Raw genomic sequence first — 24650 nt, 5'->3', positions numbered from 1 at the left:
GAACATAAACAGTTTTGGAGGGTAAAATCCAAACTAAATCAGGTGAAACACATTTTTAGCTTCCTGAAAGGATGGGTGTTGGTGAATTTAAAATGTTCCGAGAGGGCTTTTTCAAAAGTTAAGTTGCAACAACTGGCTTAAACTACCTCAGGGCGTGGCCTAAAAGCAAGGAATTATCAAGTGGAAAAAGCTGTTTCAGGGATACTCTTATGAGGATTACTAGGAAAGGGTGTCACCCGACATTCCAAATGGTTGACCTGTTCTCATCAGTTCAGCCGCTTCCCAAAATGGAAGAAGGGAAAAACACAGGTGCCTGGTTGGGTTCTTTACTAGCTATCTGAAAGAAGACTTCTGCAACGAACATAGGGTAAATGTTTAGGTGTTGGTGCCTGATAAAAGATGTGGCCGAAAATACATTCCAGATCAGACCTAAATGGGTAAATACACGAAATGTGTCACTAATGTGCATACTTCAGGGAAGGTAGGCAACCATCATACTGTGGAAATACAGTCATTGGTGACAGCAAAAGGCAGCATTTGTACTACATACACCCATCACCTGTAATTGTTTACACCATTCAGAGTTGAAGGATCCAAGCTACGGGTGGAGGTAAATCGGCCTGCACTCCAACTCTTGTCTACTCATGTGAAAAGAGAGCATTTGACAACAGCTACATCTTAAAGCTGATCATCTTGTGCAGGGATGTTTGAGCCTACAGTTATCTATTTTCTAGTGTATACTTTATCTCATAATTGATTATGCAACTGTTTCACACAAACACTAACACCTTGCACAGAGACAGCCTTGCAGTTTGTCAGCTAACAAAACTATGCATCAAGCAAACCTCAGAAAACCATGTCCAGCCTCTGCAGTTATCAGATGTCCTTAGCAGTGAGCTGCTCGACAGCGCCGGATATGGCCTTCCACTGCTCCTGAAGTGCACATGGGCTGCATCATTGTATATCCACCAGATGTACTCAGAAGACACCTTAAATTAATGCCTCTGGCTTCATCGGACATGAACCTGTGCATTCTCTATGTGATAATCCAGGAGAGAGTTGGCCTTACCTCAGGATTCTTAATGTGCATAGTGGGTGTTTCAGCCCCTCACACAGTTTTATCACTCCAGAGTCCCCCAAGTTATTCATGCTCAGGTCGAGCTCTATGAGAGATGTGTTTGTTTTGAGAACAGAGGCGAGGTCTTTGCAGCATGAAGCAGTGAGAGAGCAGTGTTCCATCCTGTTGGAGAATGACATACAGTAATCAGGGTGAGCTCAGCAAGAGAGATTGAAGCTTTAGTTCATCTTCATTTAATTATACCCACAATTTTGGTATTGTACAGCAAGGTAAACAGTTGCTACAGTTTCATACTTTGTTTATACACCAGTTTTTACACCAAGACTCTTTAAAATCCATCCGAAAATGACTGCAGGTGTAGCAGTAGCCACTCTCTAAACAGCAGCCCCGCAGGAATGAGAGCAAGAAGTGTTAATGTTCCAATTTTTACACTGACAGCTTGTGTAATCTTCACCAGCTGCAATACTTCACTTCTGATAGTCATGTCCTTATATTACATAAACAAATATCAACTACTGTAGCCAGAAAAATGTTTTGTGCGTAAAAACCTTCAGTCTGCCTTCGACACAGTCATGTGAATCTGAGAACGACTTGTCAGCTATACAGATTTATTAGTACAATCCGGCAACTTGTTGCCTTGGTGGGGGAAGGGCTCTAGCAGTCCCTGGTGAGGCTCAGGCTGGAAAACACACTATAACTGCCTAATCAGCCGCTGCAAGGGAACAAATGGCCAATGGAGCAGATAACGGCAGCTCTAAGTACCTGTCTCTCATGTTGATCTGTGCATGGTCAGCCTTTCATTCCAAAACTTGCCTCCGAGATAGGGAAGAAGACGCTGCGTGTCTTATGTTCAGCTGCCCACCTACATCAGCAACAGTTTGGGTGGACGGCAAGGAGACAAGTCTTTAACTATAGCTTATTGTAACTGCATTACATAGCACTTACTACGCCTGGTGAGGAATTGAAGCACTTTCTGCCAGACCACACACTGCTCTGGAACCTAAGGTTTGTGGTTAATCCGCAAGTGGTCGTTCGTTATTGGGATTAGTCTTGTGCTCTCACAGAGACAAGTTCTTGTATTTACTCCAGTGTTTTGTGATGGATTTAATTAGTAGTAGGTAGGTGTGGTCTGTAGTGGGGTAGTATTTGAGTTCATGTAGGCAGGAGGTAGGTGTGAGCAGTAGTGGAGTGGTATGTGAGTACATGCAGGAGGTATGTGTGATCTATAATGGAGTGGCATGTGAGTTCAAGTAGGAGGTAGGTGTGGTCGTAGTGGAGTGGTATGTGAGTGCATGCAGAGGGTAGATGTGGTCTGCATCAATCAATCAATCAGGGTTTTATAAAGCGCGCTACTCATCCGTGAGGGTCTCAAGGCACTGGGGGGGGGGGGGTGCAGCTCCGGTTCAGTCGAAGAACCAGGTCTAGAGATTCTTCCTGAAGGTGTGCAGGGTAGGGGAGCGTCTGATGTTGACAGGGAGCTTGTTCCAGGCCTTGGCTGCGACCTAGGAGAAGGCTCTTCTGCCTGCTCTGTTTCTGTGGATGCGCGGAGTTTCTGCCAGGGCGAAGTCAGCGGAGCAGAGGTTCCTTTTGGATACGTGGAAGGAGACTCTTTCGTTGAGGTATTTGGGTCCGATGTTGTGAAGGGATTTGTAGGCGTGGGTGAGTAATTTGAAGGTTACTCTCTTCTTGACGGTGAGCCAATGGAGGTCTCATAGGTGTTGGGTCGTGTTAGTGCCATGGGGTTCCAAGGACGAGTCTGGTCGCAGCGTTCTGGATGAATTGGAGCTTGTGCAGGAGAGTTCTGTTGATTCCGGCGTAGAGGGCGTTGCCATAGTCCAGTCTGCTTGTTATGAGTGCGTGGGTGACAGTGTTCTGCATTCGGGGTGATCCATTTGAAAGTCTTGCGGAGGATGCAGAGGCAGTTGAAGCTGGTGGAAGCAACGGAGTTGATCTGGGGGGTCATTGTGAGGGAGGAGTCAAGGATGACGCCAAGGTTCCGTGTGTGGTCTGAAGGAGTGGTTGTGGTCTGAAGGGGTGGTTGGACTCCCGAGGGCGGAGGGCCACCAGGTGATGTCCCAAGCAGTGATGGAGGGTCCGAGGACCTCTGTCTTATCAGAGTTTAGCTTGAGGCAGCTGCTGTTCATCCAGGCTGCGACGTCCTTCATTCCTTCCTGGAAGCAGAGTCTAGTGTCTTCAGGGTTCTTCGCGAGGGACAGGATGTCGCCGGCGAATGATACAATACTGAGTGTAGCAGGATGTCGTTGGTAGCGGCGAAGAGGGCGGTCTCGGTGCTGTGGTTCCTGCGGACTCTGGACTGGGAGGGGTCTAGGATGGTATTCTCTTCGATAAAGGCAGTCAGTTGGGCATTTACAAGTCTCTCTGTGACTTTGTCAGCAAAGGGGAGGAGAGAGATGGACCGGTAGTTTTTCTAGTCCGTCGGGTCGGCCAAGGGCTTCTTGAGGAGGGGTTTGATCTCTGCTCACTTCCAGTCGTCGGGGAAAATGGCGGATTCGAAGGAGGCGTTAACAGTCCGGCCTAGTTCGGGTGCTATGGAGGCGGCGGATCTGTGGTAGATGTGCGGTGGCAGGGGTCCCTGGAGGCTCCTGAGTGGGTGTTCTTCATGGTCGTGGTGGTGTCTTCAGTGGTGGCAGGATTCCAGGTGATAATGGTCAGCTGGTTGTCAGTGGTGGGGAGGGGGGTGGTGTCCGGAGTCTGTTTAATGAAGTTGTCATAGAGGGCCTTGATTTTCAGGTGGAAGTAGGAGCTGAGCCTGTTGTAGAGGTCCTGGGATGGTGTGAAGTCCGTGGCTTCGCTGGGGCACTTGGTGAGCTGCTGTATGATGTTGAAGAGTTCTTTGGCTCTGGTTGCGTTGATGTGGATTTTGTTCTTGATGAAGATTCCCTTGGTGTGTCTTATGTACTGGTGGTATTCATTCAGGGCGTTCCTGTAGTTATTCTGGTCTTAGGTGGTTTTTCTGTTCCACCAGATTTTCTCAAGGCGTCTGCAGGAGCGCCTGGCTTCTTGGAGGCCGGTGGTGAACCAGGCGGCCTTCCGTGGGTGTTGTTTGCCGGGCTGGCAGAGGGGTGCAAGCTTGTCTGTGCAGCTGGAGATCCAGCAGTGAAGTTCTTTGGCTGCCGCGAGTGGGTGTTCTTCATACTGCATTGGAGTGGTATGTGAGTACATGCAGGAGGTAGGTGTGTTCTGTAGTGGAGTGGTATGTGAGTACATGCAGGAGGTAGGTGGCATTAGTAGATGAGCAGGAGGAGATTAGCTGTTGATAGGTTGCAGTACAAGACAAGGAGGACAGGATGTGATCTTTGAGATGGTGTGTGAACAAAACAGGGATTACAACAAACATGCATGTGACTTAGAATAGGATGAACTTAGAAAGGGGAGGCGAGCAAAGGATAGAAAATAAGGAGAAGCTCATTCAAAGGAAAAGGAGAGTCAACAATCTGAAGTTTTAAATCAAAGTCAATATTTTGATGCAGGGATTTTAGGAGCTTATGAACAATAAAGGTAAAGAAATCAGTTGAGACTCAACAGTGGAGGGGTTAAAATCTAGTGTAAGGAAATGACTCATTTTGTATTTTTGTATGGTCACCCCAAAATGTTTGGGACTGATGCTGCTGTTTTCTCCACAGTGAGAGTTCACTGAGGCTGCTGGCCAGATCTCAGAGTGCTCTGACCCTCCAAAGTGTATTTTTAAATGGCAGATATCCAGCTGGCATGTATTAAGTCCCTAAATAGTGTATCAAGGGTACCTATGACCTGTAAGTTTACATTTCTTTTTTGTTGTTGTTTTTTATGAACAAAAGTACACATTAATAGCCATACATTTTACCATAGCTTATCATGGCACATTTTTAACGAAATTATTGACCCTTAACATTCAGATGGCGGGGGCTGCTGGGATGAGGCATCTTACATTACAATGCACGACTTGTGAGTTTTACATGAGGAGATGAAACATCGTTAAGCAATTGAGCACATTGTTATAAACGTACATCAATAGATTATGACTGGTCATTCCCGCTATGTATTCAACAACTATTTGTGTGGATCTGCAGGCATGTAGCCCTTATTTGATAATATAAGAGCAGGTCTGCCAGTGATGAGGAGGAGTCTTCAGTTGGTGTTTGGGGGGGGGGCATGAATTTATTATCTGGATATAAATCCGTGAAAGAGGGGATACCAAGGTGTCAGGCGCGAGTCCTGGCCCTGCTGTCATGCAAAAAGGGGATAAGGGGGTGGTGTGCTAGCTAGGAAGATGGCTGGGATGTAAGGTACTGGGCATTGGCCTGTCTGTGTAGGCCTTCCCATGCCTACCGGAGGGACTCCACCATGTTTATTATGTCTCTGGGGCGTCCGTATGGTTGATATATGGCGACTTGTAGCGGGATGGGTACGGCTATGTCTTATTCTATGGCCACATGGGGCTGGGATTGTGTAGGGTGTACACAATAGTGAAGAAATTGGGCCTGTACGCACAATGCATATAGTGTGAGGTCAGGTGAGCCGAGGCCACCCTGTCTGAGTGGTAGTGTCAGGAGCTCCCAGGAAATGCAGGGTTGTTTGCCTGCCCATGCAAGGGACACCATTTGTGAACAGAGTTTTCTAAGAAACGCCCGGTAAGAGGCAAGCGTATGTTTACAAATAAGTAGAGAATTTTTGGTAGCAACACCATTTTCGATATGGCGATCCTGCCTGACAGGGAAAAAGGTAATCTGCAGCATGATGTCACATTCCCCTCCAGCCAGTCCACAGCGCGTCCATAGTTCATGTTCCAAAGTTCCTCTATGTCTCGGCTAAGCCAAATCCCCAAATATTTTTTCAAACCCCTGGCCCATTTTAGGGGGAATTCTAGGTCAAAGGGGAGTATAACATCGGTTAGCAGAAAAATGACAGATTTGGACCAGTTTATGTTCAATCCAATAGGCCGCCAAACATAGTAATCTACTGCAGCACAGGATTTATGTTTTCTTCAGGTTTGCGTACATATAGAGTTATGTCGTCCGCGTACATAGAAACTGTAAGTCTGCTATCCATGAAGCTCAGTCCTCTGTGTGAATGGTGTTGGCGCATTCTCGCTGCTAGAGGCTCCATTGCCACAGCAAAAATGGACAGGTAAAAGGGACAACCTTACCTGGTACCCCAAGTCACCGGGAAGGGGTCAGAGATTAGGCCATTGGCTTTCAGCCTTGCGGTGGGGTTGGTATAGAGTTGTTGTATTAGTTTAACAAATGTCGGACTGAATCCCATTCTTGATAGTACAGTAAATAATATTCCCATTCAAGAGAATGAAGGGGCATATTATCAAGCACGGCGTTAAAATTATCGCCGCTTTAGCGGCAGAAAAACGCCGCTAAATCGGCGTTAATGGGCTTGATAATATGCCGCAGAGAATTCCAATAGAAGCCCATGTTGATACCAGAACATGGGCTTCTATGGGAATTCTCTGCGGCATATTATCAAGCCCATTATCGCCGCTTTAGCGGCAGTTTTCTGCCGCTAAAGCGGTGATAATTTTAACCCCGTTTCTTGATAATATGCCCCCAAATGCCTTGGTGGCATCTAAGAAGGCGGCCATGGCCTGTAGTTGAGGGTCGAGATGGTGTTGTGTGGCAAAAAAGGTGCTCAAATTCTGTGCTGTTGAGCGGCCTGGGATAAACCCCGACTGGTCCCGTCTGGCAATAAGTGGTTGAAGCCTGGTAGCAAGAAGCCTGGCAAGCATTTTAGTGTTGATGTTTATGAGGGACAATGGTTGATACTAGTCACAATAGTGTTCGGGCTTGTCTGGATTTAGAAGTTTATTTATTTGAAAAGTTTTATAAAGCGGGACACGACCCTTACGGGTATCAGAGCACTGTACAAAGTGGCAAAAGCAAGAATGAAACAGTACAAGGCAACAAATGCAGTAGTTAAATAATCACACGGTCAAACAAAGGGGGAACAATCAAGGTCATGGGGCAGGACAGTCAGCCAGACTGGAGGGACCAGTACCGTTTCAGAAGGTCCATAGAACGAGATAACAAGTGATCAGAAAGCCTAAAATTCAAAAGTGATATTATCACTGCTTCGCGCATGGATGGGGGCAGTGTTCCCATGTCAAGTGATTCCTGATAGACTGCAAGTAGGTGAGGCAACAGTAGGGTTGCATATGTTTTATAGAAGGAGACTGTCAGCCCGTCTAATCCGGGAGCTTTGTCGCCTGGTATGCTGTTTATAGTTAATAATATCTTTGGGTGTGAAGGGTTTATCAAGGTAATTGCGGTGCGTTTTGATAAGCCATATTAGTTCAATCGATTCTAGGTAGCCCTGCAGCTCTGCCTGTGAATCCCCTCCTAAAATGTTGTGTTGAGTAGAATTCAGTGAGGAGGTCAAGTGTGGCATGCTGTCCTCTGATCAAGCTGAACTTATCGTCTAGGAGCATTTAAGCTTTGAGGCAAGGATTCTGCCACGACAGTCCCCTTTCCCTTATCATCTAGCCCTGGTGTGTTTACCTAGGTAGTGGGTTACTCTATGAGCTTCTTCTTCGTATTTTGTGATTTTACCTCTAATATTGACTAACTGGGCAGGATCGTGGTTGCTAAAGTACATGAGTTCCATATAGCGAATGTCATGTTCTAGTCGTGCCAGGCACTGCCTGATTGATTTTAGTACCCTTGACTGTTTGGCTATGCACACTCCCCTGAAAACTGCCTTGAAGGCTTCCCAAAGTACAGAGGCAGAGAAAACCGTTCCTTCATTAAGTGCTAAAAATTGCAGTATCTGAATACAGTGTCTTGCAAAGTGTTCAGGGGTAGGTGCCAGCTGAATGCCTGTGGGGCCGTCTGGGGTATTCTCCAACAAAGAAGAACAGGTGCGTGGTCTGATAGTGTGCACGCCATGTGTCAGCCAGAAATCTAGTCTGGACCAGGAGTTGTGCTGCGATGATATGCATGTGCCCTCTGTGGTGCTTGGGTGCCATTTGCGCCATATGTCTATGTCTATGTCTATCAGCCCTTGTTCTTGTAGTATAGATGTGAGAGTGCGTCACGGCCTGGGATGTTGGTTGTGGGCAGCGCCCAATCTATTCAGTTGGCCATTCAAGATGGTATTAAAATCTCCCCCCCCACCCCCCCAATTTAGGGTGGCACATATAATCAGTGAAATTTTGGACCAAACCATGTCAAAAAAGCCAGGGTCTGCCGTGTTTAACCCATATATTGCCGCCAGAGTTATGGGAGTTGTGCATACGGTGCTGTGTATTACAACGTATATCTGCCTTCAGGGTCAGTGGCAGTGTGAGATGTGGTCCAGCCCAGGCTTGTTCTTATCAATATAACTACTCCTGTTGCATGCTTGGAGTAAACCGATGAGTGTACCACTCCCCGGGGTCTATTTTGTAATTTAGAGTCTGTCGGGTTCAGGAGATGTGTTTCTTGTAAGAAACATATGTCTATCTTATGCTGCCTGATAAAGTAAGAATGGATGAGCCTTGTTTTTCTATGATCATTGAGCCCTCTTTCGTTCCAAATGAGGAAATTAACCGAAGTCATGTGTGCCACCGATGTGTGAACCTGTTACAGGTGTGCCCAGGATGTGACTCAACTTGTGCGCAATTTGTGGGGATGTCCCGCTGATGACATGTTGCAGTGCGTGGGAATAGTGAGTGCCCATTTATATTATTTATTTATTTTGAAGGTTTTATATAGCGTGAACATGACCCTTGTGGGTATCAGAGCGCTTCACAAGAGTTGTGTGTAGGGAACAAAAGGAACATATGAAAACGTAGGTAAGAATTGAAATACAGGTATTAGTTGCGTGGATGCAAATGTACATGGCTTGACATAGGTCTAGAGTAGGAACAAAAGGAACGTATGAATACATAGTTAAAGACTTAAGATACAGTTCTCAGTTGCGTACATACAAGTGTACAAGACTTGACCCCATGCATCGTCATCTCTGATTGTCATGTGTCTCCCTGCCCCAGCCCCGTACCAACTGTGGTGCCTATTCCTTCCTCTCACCAACCTCCCAACTAGGTTGTGACTTACTTCCTGCCCACAACTCCCCTCCCCAAAAAGTAACATAAGATCAAACTCTGCAATGGGAGTTCTCCCTTTGGGGCCGGGATCGCCGGCTTACAGCCCTGGCAGGCTGGCGGGTTGGCAGAGCATCGCAAGAACAGTGGGCAAATCAGAGATATGTTGACTAATATAATAACTTGAGCACGGGCGCTCTGGGCTTTTTAGTCCATATCTTCTTTGTGGTATGGACCATATAGTTCAGCCAAGTATTGCTCTACGGGCAGTCCGCGGGATGACCACAGCCAGAGTTCCTTTTTTAATCGTTGTCGCTAATATCAGGGTCCGATCTGGTGTTCTGAGAAGGTTTGGGTGATTTTTTCCAGCTGCTTACATGCATAGCGAATTTAAGAGCCGATTTTGCATCTGTGAAGAATTGTGATTGTTCATCAAATGTCACTTTCAGTTTTGCGGGATAGAGCAAGGCGTATGGAATGTCAGCCTGTTGGAGAATACGCTTGGATGGCACAAATTCACGCCAGGCCACTTGTACAGTAGGGGAAAATTGGGATAGAACGAGATTTTGTTGCCTTGGTGACTAATAGTACCACGTTCCCTGGCCTGGCGCAGTACAGTGTTGCGGTCCCGATAGTTGAGTATGCGTACAACAATGGGTATTGGTGTCTCCCCCACTGGAGGGCGAGGGCCCAGCTATCATTGTGCACGCTCCTCCACAAACATGTTGGGGAGCTCTGCCCCAAATAGGTCCTGCAGTAGTGTTTCTATATAGGGTTCCATCTTGGAAATCGCTGTTATTTCTGGTATCCCAGTGATTCTAAGGTTGTTGCACCTAGAGCAGGCTTCTAGGTCCTCATTTTTGGCTCTTATCACATTAAGGACTTTTTCTATTTGGAGTAGATGTTCTTTGGCTTCGACCTGGAACTCATGTGCATTGGAGGTTCGATTTTCAAGAATGTCTAGCTTGGTTTCGTGAGAGTCAACTTGTTTTTTGACCATGTGGAGCGTGAAGGTCAGGATGTCTAATTTGGTATTGATAGTCTTGAGGCTGGTTCTAACCTCAAGAAGGATTGCTCGGTGGTCATTTGCCTGACCCTCAGCATTTTCTTTGGTGCCCGATTCAGTGTCGGAGTCTAGGCCTGTTGAGTGAGGCAAGTGAGTCTTTTGTTCTTGAATGTGAACTTTGATTATTTGGGGCCGTTTTTTCCCAAGTCTTTAGGTAAAATGGCACACGCGGCGCCGTCAGCTGGGGGCTGGTTGATGGTGCATAGGAGGCCATTTGCCACAGGGGAACCTCAGTTATGTAGCAGTGCTACTTTGACCTTGTGTGGTTACTTTTTTGTGGCTAAGTCTATCCGGGAGCAGCCCGCGGCACAAGGAGAGTTGAGTGGGGTGTGAGAGACCTTCTTGGAGTGGTAAGGGTAAGTTAATTTATTTATTTGTACATGATTAATTAAAATCTTTACAAACAATGAAACATTGCTAAAAAATTGCTAAAAATGTATTTTGTTCGATTTCTTAAGTTTACAAATTTACTTAATATCCTTTTATAATTGTCAATAAAAAAATGTTTCAACGGTCATCAAGCATCTGGCTTTTATCGGTCCGCACCCAGCATACTCTTGTGTAAATTGGAATGTTTATCTATGAAATCCACAGTAAGAGAAGGGCTGCTCCTGGTGGAGCTGAATTACTGCTGTGTTACTTCTGTACTATTGATCTACAATAAATACTCCTAAAACATCTCAACCAGCTTGGAGTGATCAATACAATTCTATGGTGACGAGTTGAACCAAAAAACCTGCGTCTGCTACTTCTGAGGCCTTCAACTTCATGTCTGGAGTACCTACTCTCAACCTCAAGCAACTTCTGAAACTACAGCTGCATCTATTGTACCTCTGGCACATTTCAGCCCCACCAGTGACCTCCCATCAGTCGCCCTCTACGCAAAAGCGTCAGTTCCAGTCTCTACGCAGCTCATGTTTCTGCCTGCTGTTCCTACAGCGTCTCAAAAGGTCTGTTCTGACTACGCATGCAGCACTTCAACAAGCAAGGTAAAGGTGTTCTAAAGTAACCAACAACAATTTCATCTATACCTACAACAAGTGACATTTTTACATGCTGGACAGCGTTTCAACAGACAAGTGTCATTTGTTCATGTTGTTTCTACAGTCTGTCTCAACCTCAGTCCTAGCCTCTTCCTGCTTTGTCTGCGGTGTCTCTACAAGCAAGTCTGTTTCAACTATGGTCTACAAAGCCACTACAAATTGGACAGCATTGTTTGTGTTTTTTGTTCGGAGTGATGTGTTCCTGTTTTAAGTACCACTCAAGATCTAATTCTTCATCTCTACATTGTCAAGTTCACATCTACATTTTATTCGCTACCTGTTACAAAGGCTGTTTATGGACATTTTCAAGAGTGTGACAAGCGGGTCGACATGCTGCAACACGCAGAAGCTGTGTGTTTAGTATTTTAAACAGCTCACTTCCACCCTCGTCTCGTCAATGGGAGTGTTAATTACTTCGCAAAGTTGGCTAGTGTCTTGAGACTCTTCCATTCTTTCCTTTGAGCCGCTGTGCTGGGGTCTTTCTAAAAAGTTTGTATATTCTTTGCAGTTTATGTGGTGTGAAGCATTTTGGTGTCTATCATTCCTGGGCCTCTTTGAGACAACAAGACTCTGGGCCCTGCCCAACCGCCGTGTTTCGATTCAAAGTGTGTCACGCCAGTCAAATTCTGAGCACGCTCCTACCTCCGCCATCAATCCTGTGTAGTTTCCATGGCACCGAGGTGACGACTCTTCTCTTCGTGACTCTGCCTGCTGTTCAGGGACGCCCTGCTGCATGACGATGGCGGGAGCCACCCGGTACAATGTGACCAGCGTGCCGCCATCTTGCGATTTGCGCGTTTGTTGCACTTTTGTTCCTGTTTGCGACACACTCTTTGCCAACCACGTTCTCAATGACAGTTAATTGTCAGTTATTTTTCCTAGTCTTTGTGGTGCAACTGCTTTTTGGAAGATCGTTATGAACTTTACTCCGTGCCTCTTTTAACAGGTGTGTGTTTTTCTCTTCTTGCCTGACAATAAAGTTTATTCGAGCGTCATGCAGCACCAGCTTTTGCTGCAAGTTTCTTTCACCTGGCTCGCTTTTCCTGTGCCCCTGCGTGCTGCACTGTCTCCGTCTGTCTCGTCTAGGAGCTGCCTTTTTCTATCCATTATTTGAAGTATCTACAATATCTAGTGTGACTCTGGGCCATTTTCTGTTATTAATTTTCTTTCTAAGTACTGTTTTTGTATTTTGTATAATTTTAGTTTTGTAGAGTGCACAATATATTTTACCTTCACACAGTGCACAATGTATTACTTGGTTAATTGTGCACAATAATTTTAGTGCTGTACGGTGCACATTATATTTTATCTTCACAAAGTGAACAATGTCTAGGTTTCAGCCCTGGGTTACGTTTACATTTTTACTCTACATAGAGGTGCCGATTCCGATCCGGCAAAAATATTCCCCGTACGAATCGTATCTGGATTTTTTTCCGTACGAATCGTACAAGACCTGTACAAACTGGCAAGTACGATTCGTACGTGAAAAAGACCATACGAATCGCATTGGGAAAATTCCCCGACACGTCCTCGGGTCGGAAAAAGTGTCCGACACGTCCCCGGACAGCTTTACGTACGAATCGGACAACTGAAGTCCGAGCGAGCAAGTACGATCCGTCCCGTCCGTCCGAAAATACAACCGTATGGTAAAAACACCGTACGGAGTAACGGTATGAGTGTGTACGAGTCGAACGTACGAGTCGTACCCCCACCCGTGTATGTACACCCGTGTATGTACGAGTCGAACGTACGAGTCATACCCCCACCCGTGTATGTACACCTGTCCCTAGTCCAACGTACAAGTCGTACCCCCACCTGTGTATGTACACCCGTGTATGTACGAGTCGAACGTACGAGTCATACCCCCACCCGTGTATGTACAGTGCGTACGCGCTGGGGGTACGCACCGTACATACACGGGTGGGGGTACAACTCGTACATTCGACTCGTACATACACGGGTGTACATACACGGTGGGGGTACGTACGACTCGTACGTTCGACTCGTACATACACAGGTGTACATACACGGGTGGGGGTATGACTCGTATGTTCGACTCGTACATACACGGGTGTACATACACGGGTGGGGGTACGACTCCTACGTTCGACTCTTACATACACGGGTGTACATACACGGGTGGGGGTACAACTTGTACGTTTGACTCGTACATACACAGGTGTACATACACGGGTGGGGGTACGACTCGTACGTTCGACTCGTACATACACGGGTGTACATACACGGGTGGGGGTACGACTCGTACATTCGACTCGTACATACACGGGTGTACATACACAGGTGGGGGTATGGCTCGTATGTTCGACTCGTACATACACGGGTGTACATACACGGGTGGGGGTACGACTCGTACGTTCGACTCGTAAATACATAGGTGTACATACACGGGTGGGGGTACGACTCGTACGTTCGACTCGTACATACACAGGTGTACATACACGGGTGGGGGTACGACTCATACGTTGGACTCGTACAGACACAGGTGTACATACACGTGTGGGGGTACGACTCGTACGTTCGACTCGTACATACACGGGTGTACATACATGGGTGGGGGTACGCACCGTACATAGGGGGGCTGGGGGGGGGTGTTCGGCGCATACCGGCCCCCTTTTCCTCACGCTGCGCGGCGTACTTAGCTTTTCCGGCACTTTTTGGGTGCCGTAAAAATATTGCCTTCCGGAGTGCTGTCGGTACGAATCGTACTTGCTGGTACGTAAACAGCTGTCTCACTCCGTACGAATGTCGCGTATGCACTGTCCCGGATCACATTCGTATGTATTTTTCTGTCGGTCGGTGTTTTGTACGATTCGTACGGAAATAGTGTTCCCATACGAATCGTACTTGCATTGTTGTAATGTTTGTGAACCGGGTACGAGTCGGACGGAGAAAATGCTCCGTCCGACGGTTCGTACCCAGTTTCTCCAGGATCCTAATCGGCACCAGAGTGTCTAAGGTTTTGTCGTTGGGTTTTTGCCCATTTGTTACATTGCACAATGTTTTTACCTCTTCACGAGGTGTTTCACGTGGGTTGTATTCCCGCTACTCTAGTGCACAACATTGACCTCTCCACGAGGTTTGTGTCTTTTATTACAGTGCACATTGTTTTTACCTCTTCACGAGGTGTTTCACGTGGGTTGTATTCCCGCTATTTATTTTATAACACTTGTAAGGCGCACAGCTACCCACAAAGGGTTTCCCGGCGCCGGACCAGCAAAACACAAAACACAAACTGGATAGAGAGCAATTAAAGCACTTATTTGTCGAACAACCAGGTTTTTACACTTTTTCTAAAATTCATATAGCTTTCCTCCTTGCGTATATGAATGGGTAATGTGTTCCACAGAGTTGGGCCCAAATAGGAAAATGATCTCCCGCCTATTCTAGCCCGTTTGAACCTCGGTACCGCAAAGTTCGCAGCAGTGCAAGAACGAAGACTGCGATTGGGGAGGTAGGGCTTAGCAAGGTCCTGTAGGTATTTGGGGGCAGTGCCAGCTTTGATTTTAAATAGGTAGGTCAGGGTTTTGAAACGAATCCGGTTTTCAACCCTGAGCCAATGCAGGTCCCTAAGATGTTTGGTGATCCTAGCGGATCTAGGGATTCTGCAAAGCAGTCTGGCAGCAGCGTTTTGCACCAGTTGCAGACGTCTTATTACTGCTTTGTTTGAGCCCAGGTACAAGATGTTACCGTAATCAAGCCAAGATGTCACTAAGGCATTGACTACGGTCTTCTGGGTAGTAGGTGGTAACATCCAGACAATTTTGCGAAGCCATTTAAGAATGGTAAAACATATGCCTGCCACTTTGTTGGCTTGCTGAGTTATAGATAGACTGTCATCTATGATAACCCCAAGGTTTCTGACCTGAGAGGCTGGAGGTGGAAGTTTACCTAATGACGATGGCCAATGGGGATCACTCCAGAGATCTTTACTATTCCCTAAGAGGAGGACCTCTGTTTTCTCCCCATTTAATTTAAGTTGATTAGCTGACATCCAACTAAAAATTTCCTGAAGGCCTATTTTTAATGCAGATGGAGCAGATGAGTCAGATTTGGAAAGTGAAAACAGGATTTGAGAATCATCTGCATAAGTCATTAAAATAAGACCAAAATTTTCTGCAAGATTGGCCAATGGTCGTAGGTACAAATTAAAAAACAAAGGGCTCAGGATCGATCCCTGTGGCACACCATGAGGAGAGTGGAATACCTCAGAGCATGCCTCCGAAGAGGAGATCTGGAAAGTGCGGAGGGATAAGTATGATCTAATCCACTCCAGTGCTTTGCCTTCAACACCATTCTCCCCCAACCTGTCAAGCAGTATGGAGTGAGAAATGGTGTCGAAGGCCGCACTTAAATCCAACAAGACCAATGCTACCGTTTGGCCATCATCCATGAGCTCCCTGATCTTTTCTGTGACCCCGAGCAGGGCCGTCTCGGTGGAATAACCACTCCTAAACCCAGATTGGGACGAATGAAGAAGCTCGTTATTTTCCACATAGGTTGAAAGTGCCTTATGGATGTGCCTCTCCAAAATTTTTGAAAAGGCAGGCAGTAATGAAATTGAACGATAATTGGCCAATATCATAGGGTCTGCGGCCGGCTTTTTAAGTAGAGGACTGACCATAGCATGTTTCCATAGAGCAGGAAGTGTGGCCTGCTCAATGGAGGCGTTCAGTATCTCAGCTATGGAGATCATAGCAGCTACTCTAGTGCACAACATTAACCTCTCCACGAGGTTAGTGTCTTTTATTACAGTGCACATTGTTTTTACCTTTTCACGAGGTGTCTCACGTGGGTTGTATTCCCGCTACTCTAGTGCACAACATTAACCTCTCCACGAGGTTAGTGTCTTTTATTACAGTGCACATTGTTTTTACCTCTTCATGAGGTGTTTCACGTGGGTTGTATTCCCGCTACTCTAGTGCACAACATTGACCTCTCCTCGAGGTATGTGTCTTTTATTACAGTGCACAATATTTTTACCTCTTCACGGGGTGTTTCACGTGGGTTGTATTCCCACTACTCTAGTGCACAACATTGACCTCTCTACGAGGTATCTCTCTTGTTTCAGTGCACACTGTTGTCCCGCACATACATGCACATTTCTTGACCTTTCCACGAGGTGCGTTTTTGGGTTTTTCCCTTTTTCTTTTGTGCATGTTTATAGACCTCCAGTTTAGGTACATTTCAAGGTCTTATACCTTCACTACTTAGTGCAATGTATAGACCCCTCTTGTGGTTGCCTAAGCACGCTCATATTTTTACCCACATGGGTGTATAGTTTGGTTCTTGTCCATTAACTATACTGCATTGGTCCACGTTAGACCGGGCGTTTTTCTCTCACTCTGTTTTCTTTTTCATTCTCAACACTGTAGCCCAGTACTTTTCTATTTTGTTTTAACTCAAATGTTTATTATATTATCGAGAAGTATGAGCTATATAATGTATTTCACTTCTTCTCTGTCATCTTCTATTTCTCCTGATGTGGATTGCTCTCTTGCACACTTACTTGATCTGTGGGGGAGTAAGGGGAGGTATGGGCACGCCCTGAAGCGCGGCACCCTAGAATTGAGGAGCAACTGCTGATATGTAGTATTAGGGTGGGCAGGTGGGGGGACACAACGTTATGCATTTGTCCCTATTTGGCCAATGGGGATTCTGGGGACATCCTGACACGAGCATGAGGTGGGCAGTATCAACTGTGATGTTATGCGGATACTGTCTGTGGGTGGGGGGGGTGGGGAGTTTTGATTTATTATTCATTGACCGTTACAAGTTGTATGACTGCGCGCTGAGGGGAACAGTTGAGCAGTGGCCTCTGTGGCACATGCAGGGCAAAAAATGTAAGGAAATACCATAGTATAGGAGGTAAAGTTTCTTAGCTGGAATGTCGGGGGTCTAGGCACCTGTACTAAACGTCATAGGATCCTCTCTTTCCTGAAAAGACACAACATAACGTTTGCATGTCTACAGGAAACGCACTTAGATGACACGGGGCTGCAAAGGTCTGTGAAAAGATGGCGGGCCAGGAATTCCACTCCTCTTATTCTACTTACGCTAGGGGCATGCTGAGTAGGGTGGCCCGGGTACTCCAGTCACACTTCAGTACATGGAAGCTGATGTGGAGGGACGCTATGTGTTACTGAGAGGTCAATTGGATGGTAGAAACATCGCTATCCTAAACACGTATGCCCCGAATACAGTTTGTTGTAACGCCGAATACAGACGAGCCAGGCTTTTATCCAGCATTGCAGGATCTTATAACTGCAGATCTGGAGGTACCGCTCATATGGGGTGATTTTAATTGACCCCACCCTGGACCGAGACCCGCCCAAAGCGGGCACTAAACCACGCATGACTTAACAATTGCACATCATGATGAGGGAGTTGGGGCTACAGGACTTCTGGCGATTGCGACACCCGGCACAGAGGCACTAAACATGCTATTCACCCACACACAATACACATAGTAGGCTAGACAGGATCTTAGTGAACCAGACGTAACCCACTCTACGGGTTGCCAAGATAACCCACTTGGCTAGGTTCTTGTCGGACCATGCTCCAGTGTGTTGCGTAGTGCAGTGGAATACTAAAGAGCAGGGGCCCGTTGTTGGTGAATGCCTCCTGAGATCCTGGAAGATCAGGAGGGCAGAGCATCGCTTCCTCGGTCGCTCGCAGAGTACATAGCCCTTAACTGGAACACTACGGACAGCAGAGGAACAGAATGGGAAGCTACGAAGGTGGTAGTACGTGGGCAGAAATGGGACTAACTTGCGGAGTACGATGACAATTGCAGAGAGAGTTGTGTGACAGGGAATACGCATTCGCGGAATTTCAGTCAGATACCCACGGGCGCCCTGGTACCCATGTCCAACAATGCATACTGCTTGAGCAGATCAGCGATATTTGGACAGGCTGGACAAATACACACTTACTCGCTATCGTCAGCGGTTACATGCTGAAGGTGACAAGGCCGGGCGCCTGTTGGCCTGGATTTTACGTAGGAAGCAGTCGCCTCCCCATTGACGACATGCATACGTAACTCGGTGGGAGACATGGTGTATTCCCTTACAGAGCGGGAATACTGGAAGAATTCCAACAGCACCTACAGAAGGTATATACTGTGGACCCAGAAGTCCGGGCGGAACGCTATGTCCCATTCTGGAAGGGCTCCAACTGAAGATACTCCCACTGGAGGCCCAGAGGGAATTGGAGACGCAGCTGTCAGCAGAGGAGGAACTGGAGGCGTTAGCTGAAATACTCAAAGCCAAAGCCCCGGGGGGTGATGGGTTCGCAATCAAGTTTTGTCAGGCTTATTCGGAAAAACTGGTGCAGCCTCTGCTGCAAACATTTAATGAAGCATTAGAGAAGGGTGTATTGCCTCCTTCTATGCGGGAGGGAAAAATGTACATGCTCCTAAAACCGAAGGGTGATGCTCGGGAGCCCGCAGCGGATCGTCCACTCACAATTATAAATCCTGATGTTAAAATATTATGCAAGGGACTGGCTAAGTGTCTAGCTCCACATATGAACTACCTTGTCCATGAAGATCAGTGTGGGTTTATACCAGGGTGCAGCACGGGCATGAATTTACGCCGCTTAACACACCTCATACAAGAAACACCTGATGGTAATAATGAAATAGCGTTGGTCTCTATCGACCTCGAAAAAGCATTCGATACAGTAGATTAGGGATATCTTCAGGAGGTGTTGAGGGCATCTCAGTTCGGACAGCGTCTCCGCAAATGGGTCAAACTTCTATATACGGATCCGAGTGTCCGGTTCGGTTGGGCCGAAGTCGATTAGTAAAATGGACATTGGAGCAAGGTCCTCGACAAGGATGCCCCCTTTCGCTGCAACTATTTGCCCTGGCCATTGAGCCAATGGCGGTGTGGACCAGGCAGGATCTTGTGCAATGGGGAATCCGGGTGGGCGATGGCACTCATCTAGTATCGCTATATGCAGACAATGCATTGTTCTATGTTGCATCCCCCGAACATCGATTCCTAAACTCCTGAAGTTTCTAGATGAGTTTGCCTATTACCCTGGTCTACCCCTTAACAGGCATAAGTCTTTGATTTTCCATTGGCAGGGCTGGCTGCGAGACCACCTGAAGATCCACTGAGGCTTGGCTTGCCCTGGGAGACCGGTATACTCTACGTATACAAGTGGCACAAGGGGACACACAATTATTATACTTGAATGTGCCTAGAGTGCTTGAATCCCTGAAGCGTTCAGTGGCTTTTTGGAACACCCTGCCACTATCCCTCATCGGCAGAATTGATGTGGCCAAAATGGTCGTCCTGCCCCAATGCCTAAAAATACTTCAAAACTCGTTATGCAACATACCCATGTCGTATTCGGACAGCTGAACTCGGTGCTGGGGTCCTTATACTGGGCGGGCAAGCGCAGCAGGGTAGTCATGCAGGTATTAACAAGGCAATATGAGACGGCGGCCTGGTGGCACCCAGACTAGACTTATACTACTTAGCGGCGCAGCTTCAACATGCTGCCCGGTGGCTGGGGGAGACTATTGGGATTAGCGTCTGCTCAGAGGGCGAATACAGCCAGATAATTTACCAGCAATTTTGATGGAGGAGGCGAGTGCTCCCACAGATTTGCCGTACGTGGTTAAACAGGCAGCATATCTCTGGCAAAAGTGTGTGGACCAAAAACCCAAGCATGCACCATTCCACTGGGAATTAAACATTTGGATTCTAGCCCCAGTGCGTAAAATGGTGGAAAATATGACAATTCAGGCCTGGAGAGAGGGTGGCTGCCAAGTGTTGGTGGATTTGTACACCAACTACACTTTTATCACATATGAACAAGCTTGTGAGGGGTTTGGTTTGGGGCAGGGGCAGAATCTGCAGTATGCGGGCCTCACTAAATTGGTCAGAACAACGTGCCCTATATATCCGAATGCCCCTCAAACAACTGGATTGCTTGATGTCTTGCTCACCTGTGGGAGTGGGCGTCGATTGGTCTCACTGTTGTATAAGGCCATGACGCTGGATTCAAAGGCTCCTTCTTCTAGGGTACGTGCCGCCTAGGATGGAGATTTGCAGACGCACATGGAAGATAGGACTTGGAATGTAGCATGGACTCTAACATGCATAGTATCCTGTAATGCTCGCCTAAAGCTAATACACTTTAATTTCCTGCATCAGGTGTATTTGACCCCCTTAATATTGAATCGTATTGACCCCAATTGCTCACATGAGTATCCTAGATGTAATAGCGAAGGAGCGGATTTTCTGCATTTAGCATGGGGATGCGCAGAAGTACACCGATACTGGTTACGAGTGATTGAGCAAGTGAGGGTGGAAACTGGCCTTCAAGTGGGGGCTACCCCCATGCAGTGCCTTTTGGGACAAGTACCAAGACCTAAGAAGCGTAAGATGGCATATAAATTGTTGTAATTAACCCTGGCATTAGCAAGGCGAAGGATAGCCATAGTATGGATGAGCAGACGCTCCCCCTCAGTAGACAATGGTTAAAGGATGTGTGCAAGTGGTCACTTGCAGATGGGGTTCACATGAAACCGTTCAGCAAAGACTAGAAATTGGAAGAGGACATTTGCATTTGGAGAGACTTATGTAGGGAACTACAAACTGCAGATTTGAATGCAAATAATCTAAGAGACTCAGATGCTAGCAAGAGAGGGTCAATTAGTGAGAGGGGGGATGATTTATAACACTGCTATGTATAAGCCTCCCTGACAGCCATAAGTAGTTTTAAATGCACGACTATGATTATTGTAATTACAGATATTTGACTCTCATGTGTCACTGGTGCTTGTGGTTTATTGAACATATGCTGATATGAAGTTGTTGTCCATACATGTCCACCCACTGTGTTATCACAAAATGAATAATAAAGTTTGAAAAATTCTTGTGGTGTAAAAATCATTAAAAAATGTACTCAACTACCTCGGTACTACCAAGAACTCTGAAGTGGAAGCAAAACGATCAGTCAATCATCACTAAGGATCATAATGCACTTTGACCTTTCTCAAAAACACAGCTATAACAAAACAACATTTTAAAAGAATTAATACCATAATAAACAATATTATATCATTAGAAAGAAAAATGTTTTTTTATTTTTTTTTTGTTTTTTTTTTGTCCTCATCTCACCATATAGCACCTGCAATAAAGAGCAGTAAGCCATCTATGAACCTGAGCTCCCCTGGCGTCTGCATTTTGCATTAGCTATAGACCTACCCAGGTCAGCTTCTTTTGAAGCTAGGTGTAATCATAGGACCTGGGGGTACTAGATCAGTCTCAAATCTCTGCCCCAAATTAAGAGTGGTGACCAAGTGCTGAATTCCATACCATCCAGATGTCCAAGATCTAATCGGGCAGCACTAAATGAAGCCCTCAACCATTTTTCGTATAGTGGGGGAGATGGATCCTTCCACAACCTGCATATCTCCCTTCTGGCGATAAGGATTAAATACATAATCAGACCTTTCTGTTTTGCAGTCATCCAGTTCATCAGATCATTATTAGTGACAAAAATTACTAAAGGAAGATTCAAGTTGATCTTGACTTTAAAAATGGCTTGGAGTGCATATTCCACTTGCTTCCAGAAAGGCCTTAATTTCACACAATCAAAAAAGATGTGTAAATCATCTGCCGGGGAGAATTCACATCTTGGGCATTTTGTAGATACAAGGGGAGCAAACTTGGCTATTTTCTTGGGGGTATAATATAACCGGTTGATAACATAAAAATGGTTCTTTTTTAACGAGGCTGGTTTAATAGATTTATATAATATAAACAGTGAAGGTTCATATAGCTCTTCAACAACATTGTCCAGGGCTGACAGGTTCCAAACCATCTGTTGTGGGGGAGACTCAGTCATATCAATTTCCAAAAGTCTTTTATACCAAAGGCCTGCCTCTTTTTTGATAAGGTTTGTATTTTGGAAAAGAGACTCTATTTCCCAATTTCCACCTATATATTCTCTCTCTGCAGCAAACCAAGAAACCAATTGGAGATATTTAAACTTGGAAAAAGAACTACCAATTCGGGCCTTTAACACCTCCCATGGATGGACACCTTCTGCGGAAATGAGGTCAGCCCAGATCATAAGACCAGCTTCCTTTATGGGTTTTGCAAGGCTGTCCATCAGACAGGTGGGCATGCCGGGGGAATCCCAGATTGGAGCAAACTCTGAGTAATAACAGATCCCCCACATTCTCCTGATTTTATACCACCCATTTAAGGCTGTTTTTAATATCTTCAAACGTACCTTTTTGAAATACCTTGGGGCACCAAACTTGTATAGGAAACCCTCTCCTCCACCTTCGAAGGCAGCGATTTCTTTCAGTATCATCCCCCAATTTGAATCCCCCGGAGAGATCAGTAGCGCCCGAACATTTTTAAATTGAAAGGAGTAGGAATACCAAAACAAATCGGGAAGAGCAAGGCCTCCCTTCTGAAGTTTTCGCCTTAGCTTCTTCCAGGAGAGCCTTGTAGTTTTATTGGACCAAATAAAGCTGCCGATCTTGCCTTGGATTTTACTAATATCTCTATTTGAGAAACTAAGAGGGATGGTACTAAATAGATAGGTTAATTTTGGCAAAATTACCATTTTTATCAGGTTAACCCTTCCATATAGTTAGGGGCAAGTTCTTCCATCTTAAAAATAGATGATCGATCTCGTTTGACACTTTTTTCAAATTTAACTTCGGAATGTCATCAAAGTTACTTACTATAATCACCCCAAGATATTTAAATTCCTTACTGATAGGGCCGGCCCAATTCTCGATGTTCCAGCACATTACCTCCGTTTTGGATGAATTGGAAAGATAACCTGAAAAAACTCCAAACTGATCCATAATTGATTCTACTCTAGGGAGTGCCTCACTTGGGTTATTAGTATATATCAGTAAGTCATCTGCATAGAGGGCTACCTTGCTGCTGTATAAATTAACTCTGAAGGGGGTAATTGACTCATCTAATCTTATGGCTTGAGCCAAAGGCTCTATATATAGATCAAACAACAGGGGCGAGATAGGGCAACCCTGCCTTGTCCCCCTAGTTATTGCAAAGCTAGATGTTAACAGGCCGTTTAACAACATTGTGGCAGAGGCCCCTGGTAACAATTGGTCAAAGTCTGAATAAAAGTTAGACCCAGGCCCATTGATTTCAGTAATTCCCATAAAAAGATCCAACAGACGCGATCAAATGCTTTAGCCGCATCAAATGCAGCAACAGCCAAGGGCTCCGTCCTTGCTATCGCTAGATCGATACTGCCAATTAACTGCAGAGTCTGTTCCTGAATAAATCTGCCAGGGATGAAACCCTTTTGGTCCCCATTTATCAAAAAGGGAATTACCTTGACCAATCTCCCTGCCAATATACTCATAAAGATCTTATAATCAGCATTTAGCAGGGAGATTGGTCTATATGAATCTGCTTTACGGGGATCTTTCCCTGGTTTTAGAACGAGAACGATCGTAGCTTCTTTCCAAGAATTTGGAACTCTACCCCTTGGACTATATATGGAGTTAAACAGTTCGCACATCCCAGGGACTAACTCATTCTGTAGTATTTTATATACTTCACCCGGAAGTGCATCCGTCCCTGCAGCTTTATTACTCTTAACCCTGCTAATATGTAATTTTACTTCTAACTCTGATATAGGGGCATCTATAGTGAGTCGGCTGCTTTCAGTTAAAACGGGTAATTTTTTAAGATGCAGCCACTTTTGGATATTATCTGAGTTTGGTATAGACTCCTCTCTATATAGATCTGAAAACAGGGATACAAGGCATCTCTGCATGTCCTCCCATTTACCTGAGCTCCCCCCACTCTAATCTATTATTAGTTCACTAATGTTATTTTTAACGCGGTCTGCTCTTGCTTTCCAAGCTAAAATAGCCCCTGCTTTTTCGCCATATTCAAAATTTTGCATGTTTTGAACAGACCACTGTGCCTTAATTTTTGTCTCTAATTTTCCTCTATAGACCTGCCGTAGATGTTCAAGATCTTTATTGACTTGTGTCATTTTTTCTTTTGAGTACTGGGGATTATTTGTCCTTTCGTCCTCCAATTTGCTTATATTATTTTCCAAATTTTTTAAAGTTAATATTTTTTGAGCAAATCAAACTGTGGAGTTGACCTCGTAGATTTCCTTTAAAAGCATCCCAGACAAAATCCACGGAAGTAGAACCCAAATTAAGTCGGAAATAATCTACTGTGGAGGTTTTTAGAGTATTAATAATATCAATGTTGGAAAGCATTGCCCTTTTTAATGTCCACCTAGGACTGGGGGTTCTCCTTCCCCTTGAATATGAAAGAGAAAAAAATATAGGTGCGTGGTCCGAAAGGATGGTGGGTAGAATCGAGATATCAAGGACATTCTCCAGGACAGTCCTATCGACTAATATGTAGTCAATTCTTGAAG

The 24650-nt window shown here is 45.6% G+C and overlaps 1 protein-coding gene across 2 annotated transcripts in view; it reads right to left on the bottom strand.

Annotated features, from left to right (window-relative positions):
• LOC146799914 (NACHT, LRR and PYD domains-containing protein 12-like) overlaps positions 1-24650 on the bottom strand; it is a 1343351-nt gene that overhangs the window by 569956 nt on the left and 748745 nt on the right. For both annotated transcript variants that reach the window (XM_085620847.1, XM_085620846.1), the window contains one exon: positions 1070-1240. In XM_085620847.1, coding sequence (XP_085476973.1) covers positions 1070-1240 — 171 coding nt within the window. The remainder of the gene's footprint in view (positions 1-1069; positions 1241-24650) is intronic.

The sequence above is a fragment of the Triturus cristatus genome, chromosome 8 (assembly GCF_964204655.1).
Source record: "Triturus cristatus chromosome 8, aTriCri1.1, whole genome shotgun sequence".
Classification (NCBI taxonomy): domain Eukaryota; kingdom Metazoa; phylum Chordata; class Amphibia; order Caudata; family Salamandridae; genus Triturus; species Triturus cristatus.
The sequence above is the reverse complement of the archived record's forward strand: the minus strand, read 5'-3'. Positions and strand labels throughout refer to the sequence as shown.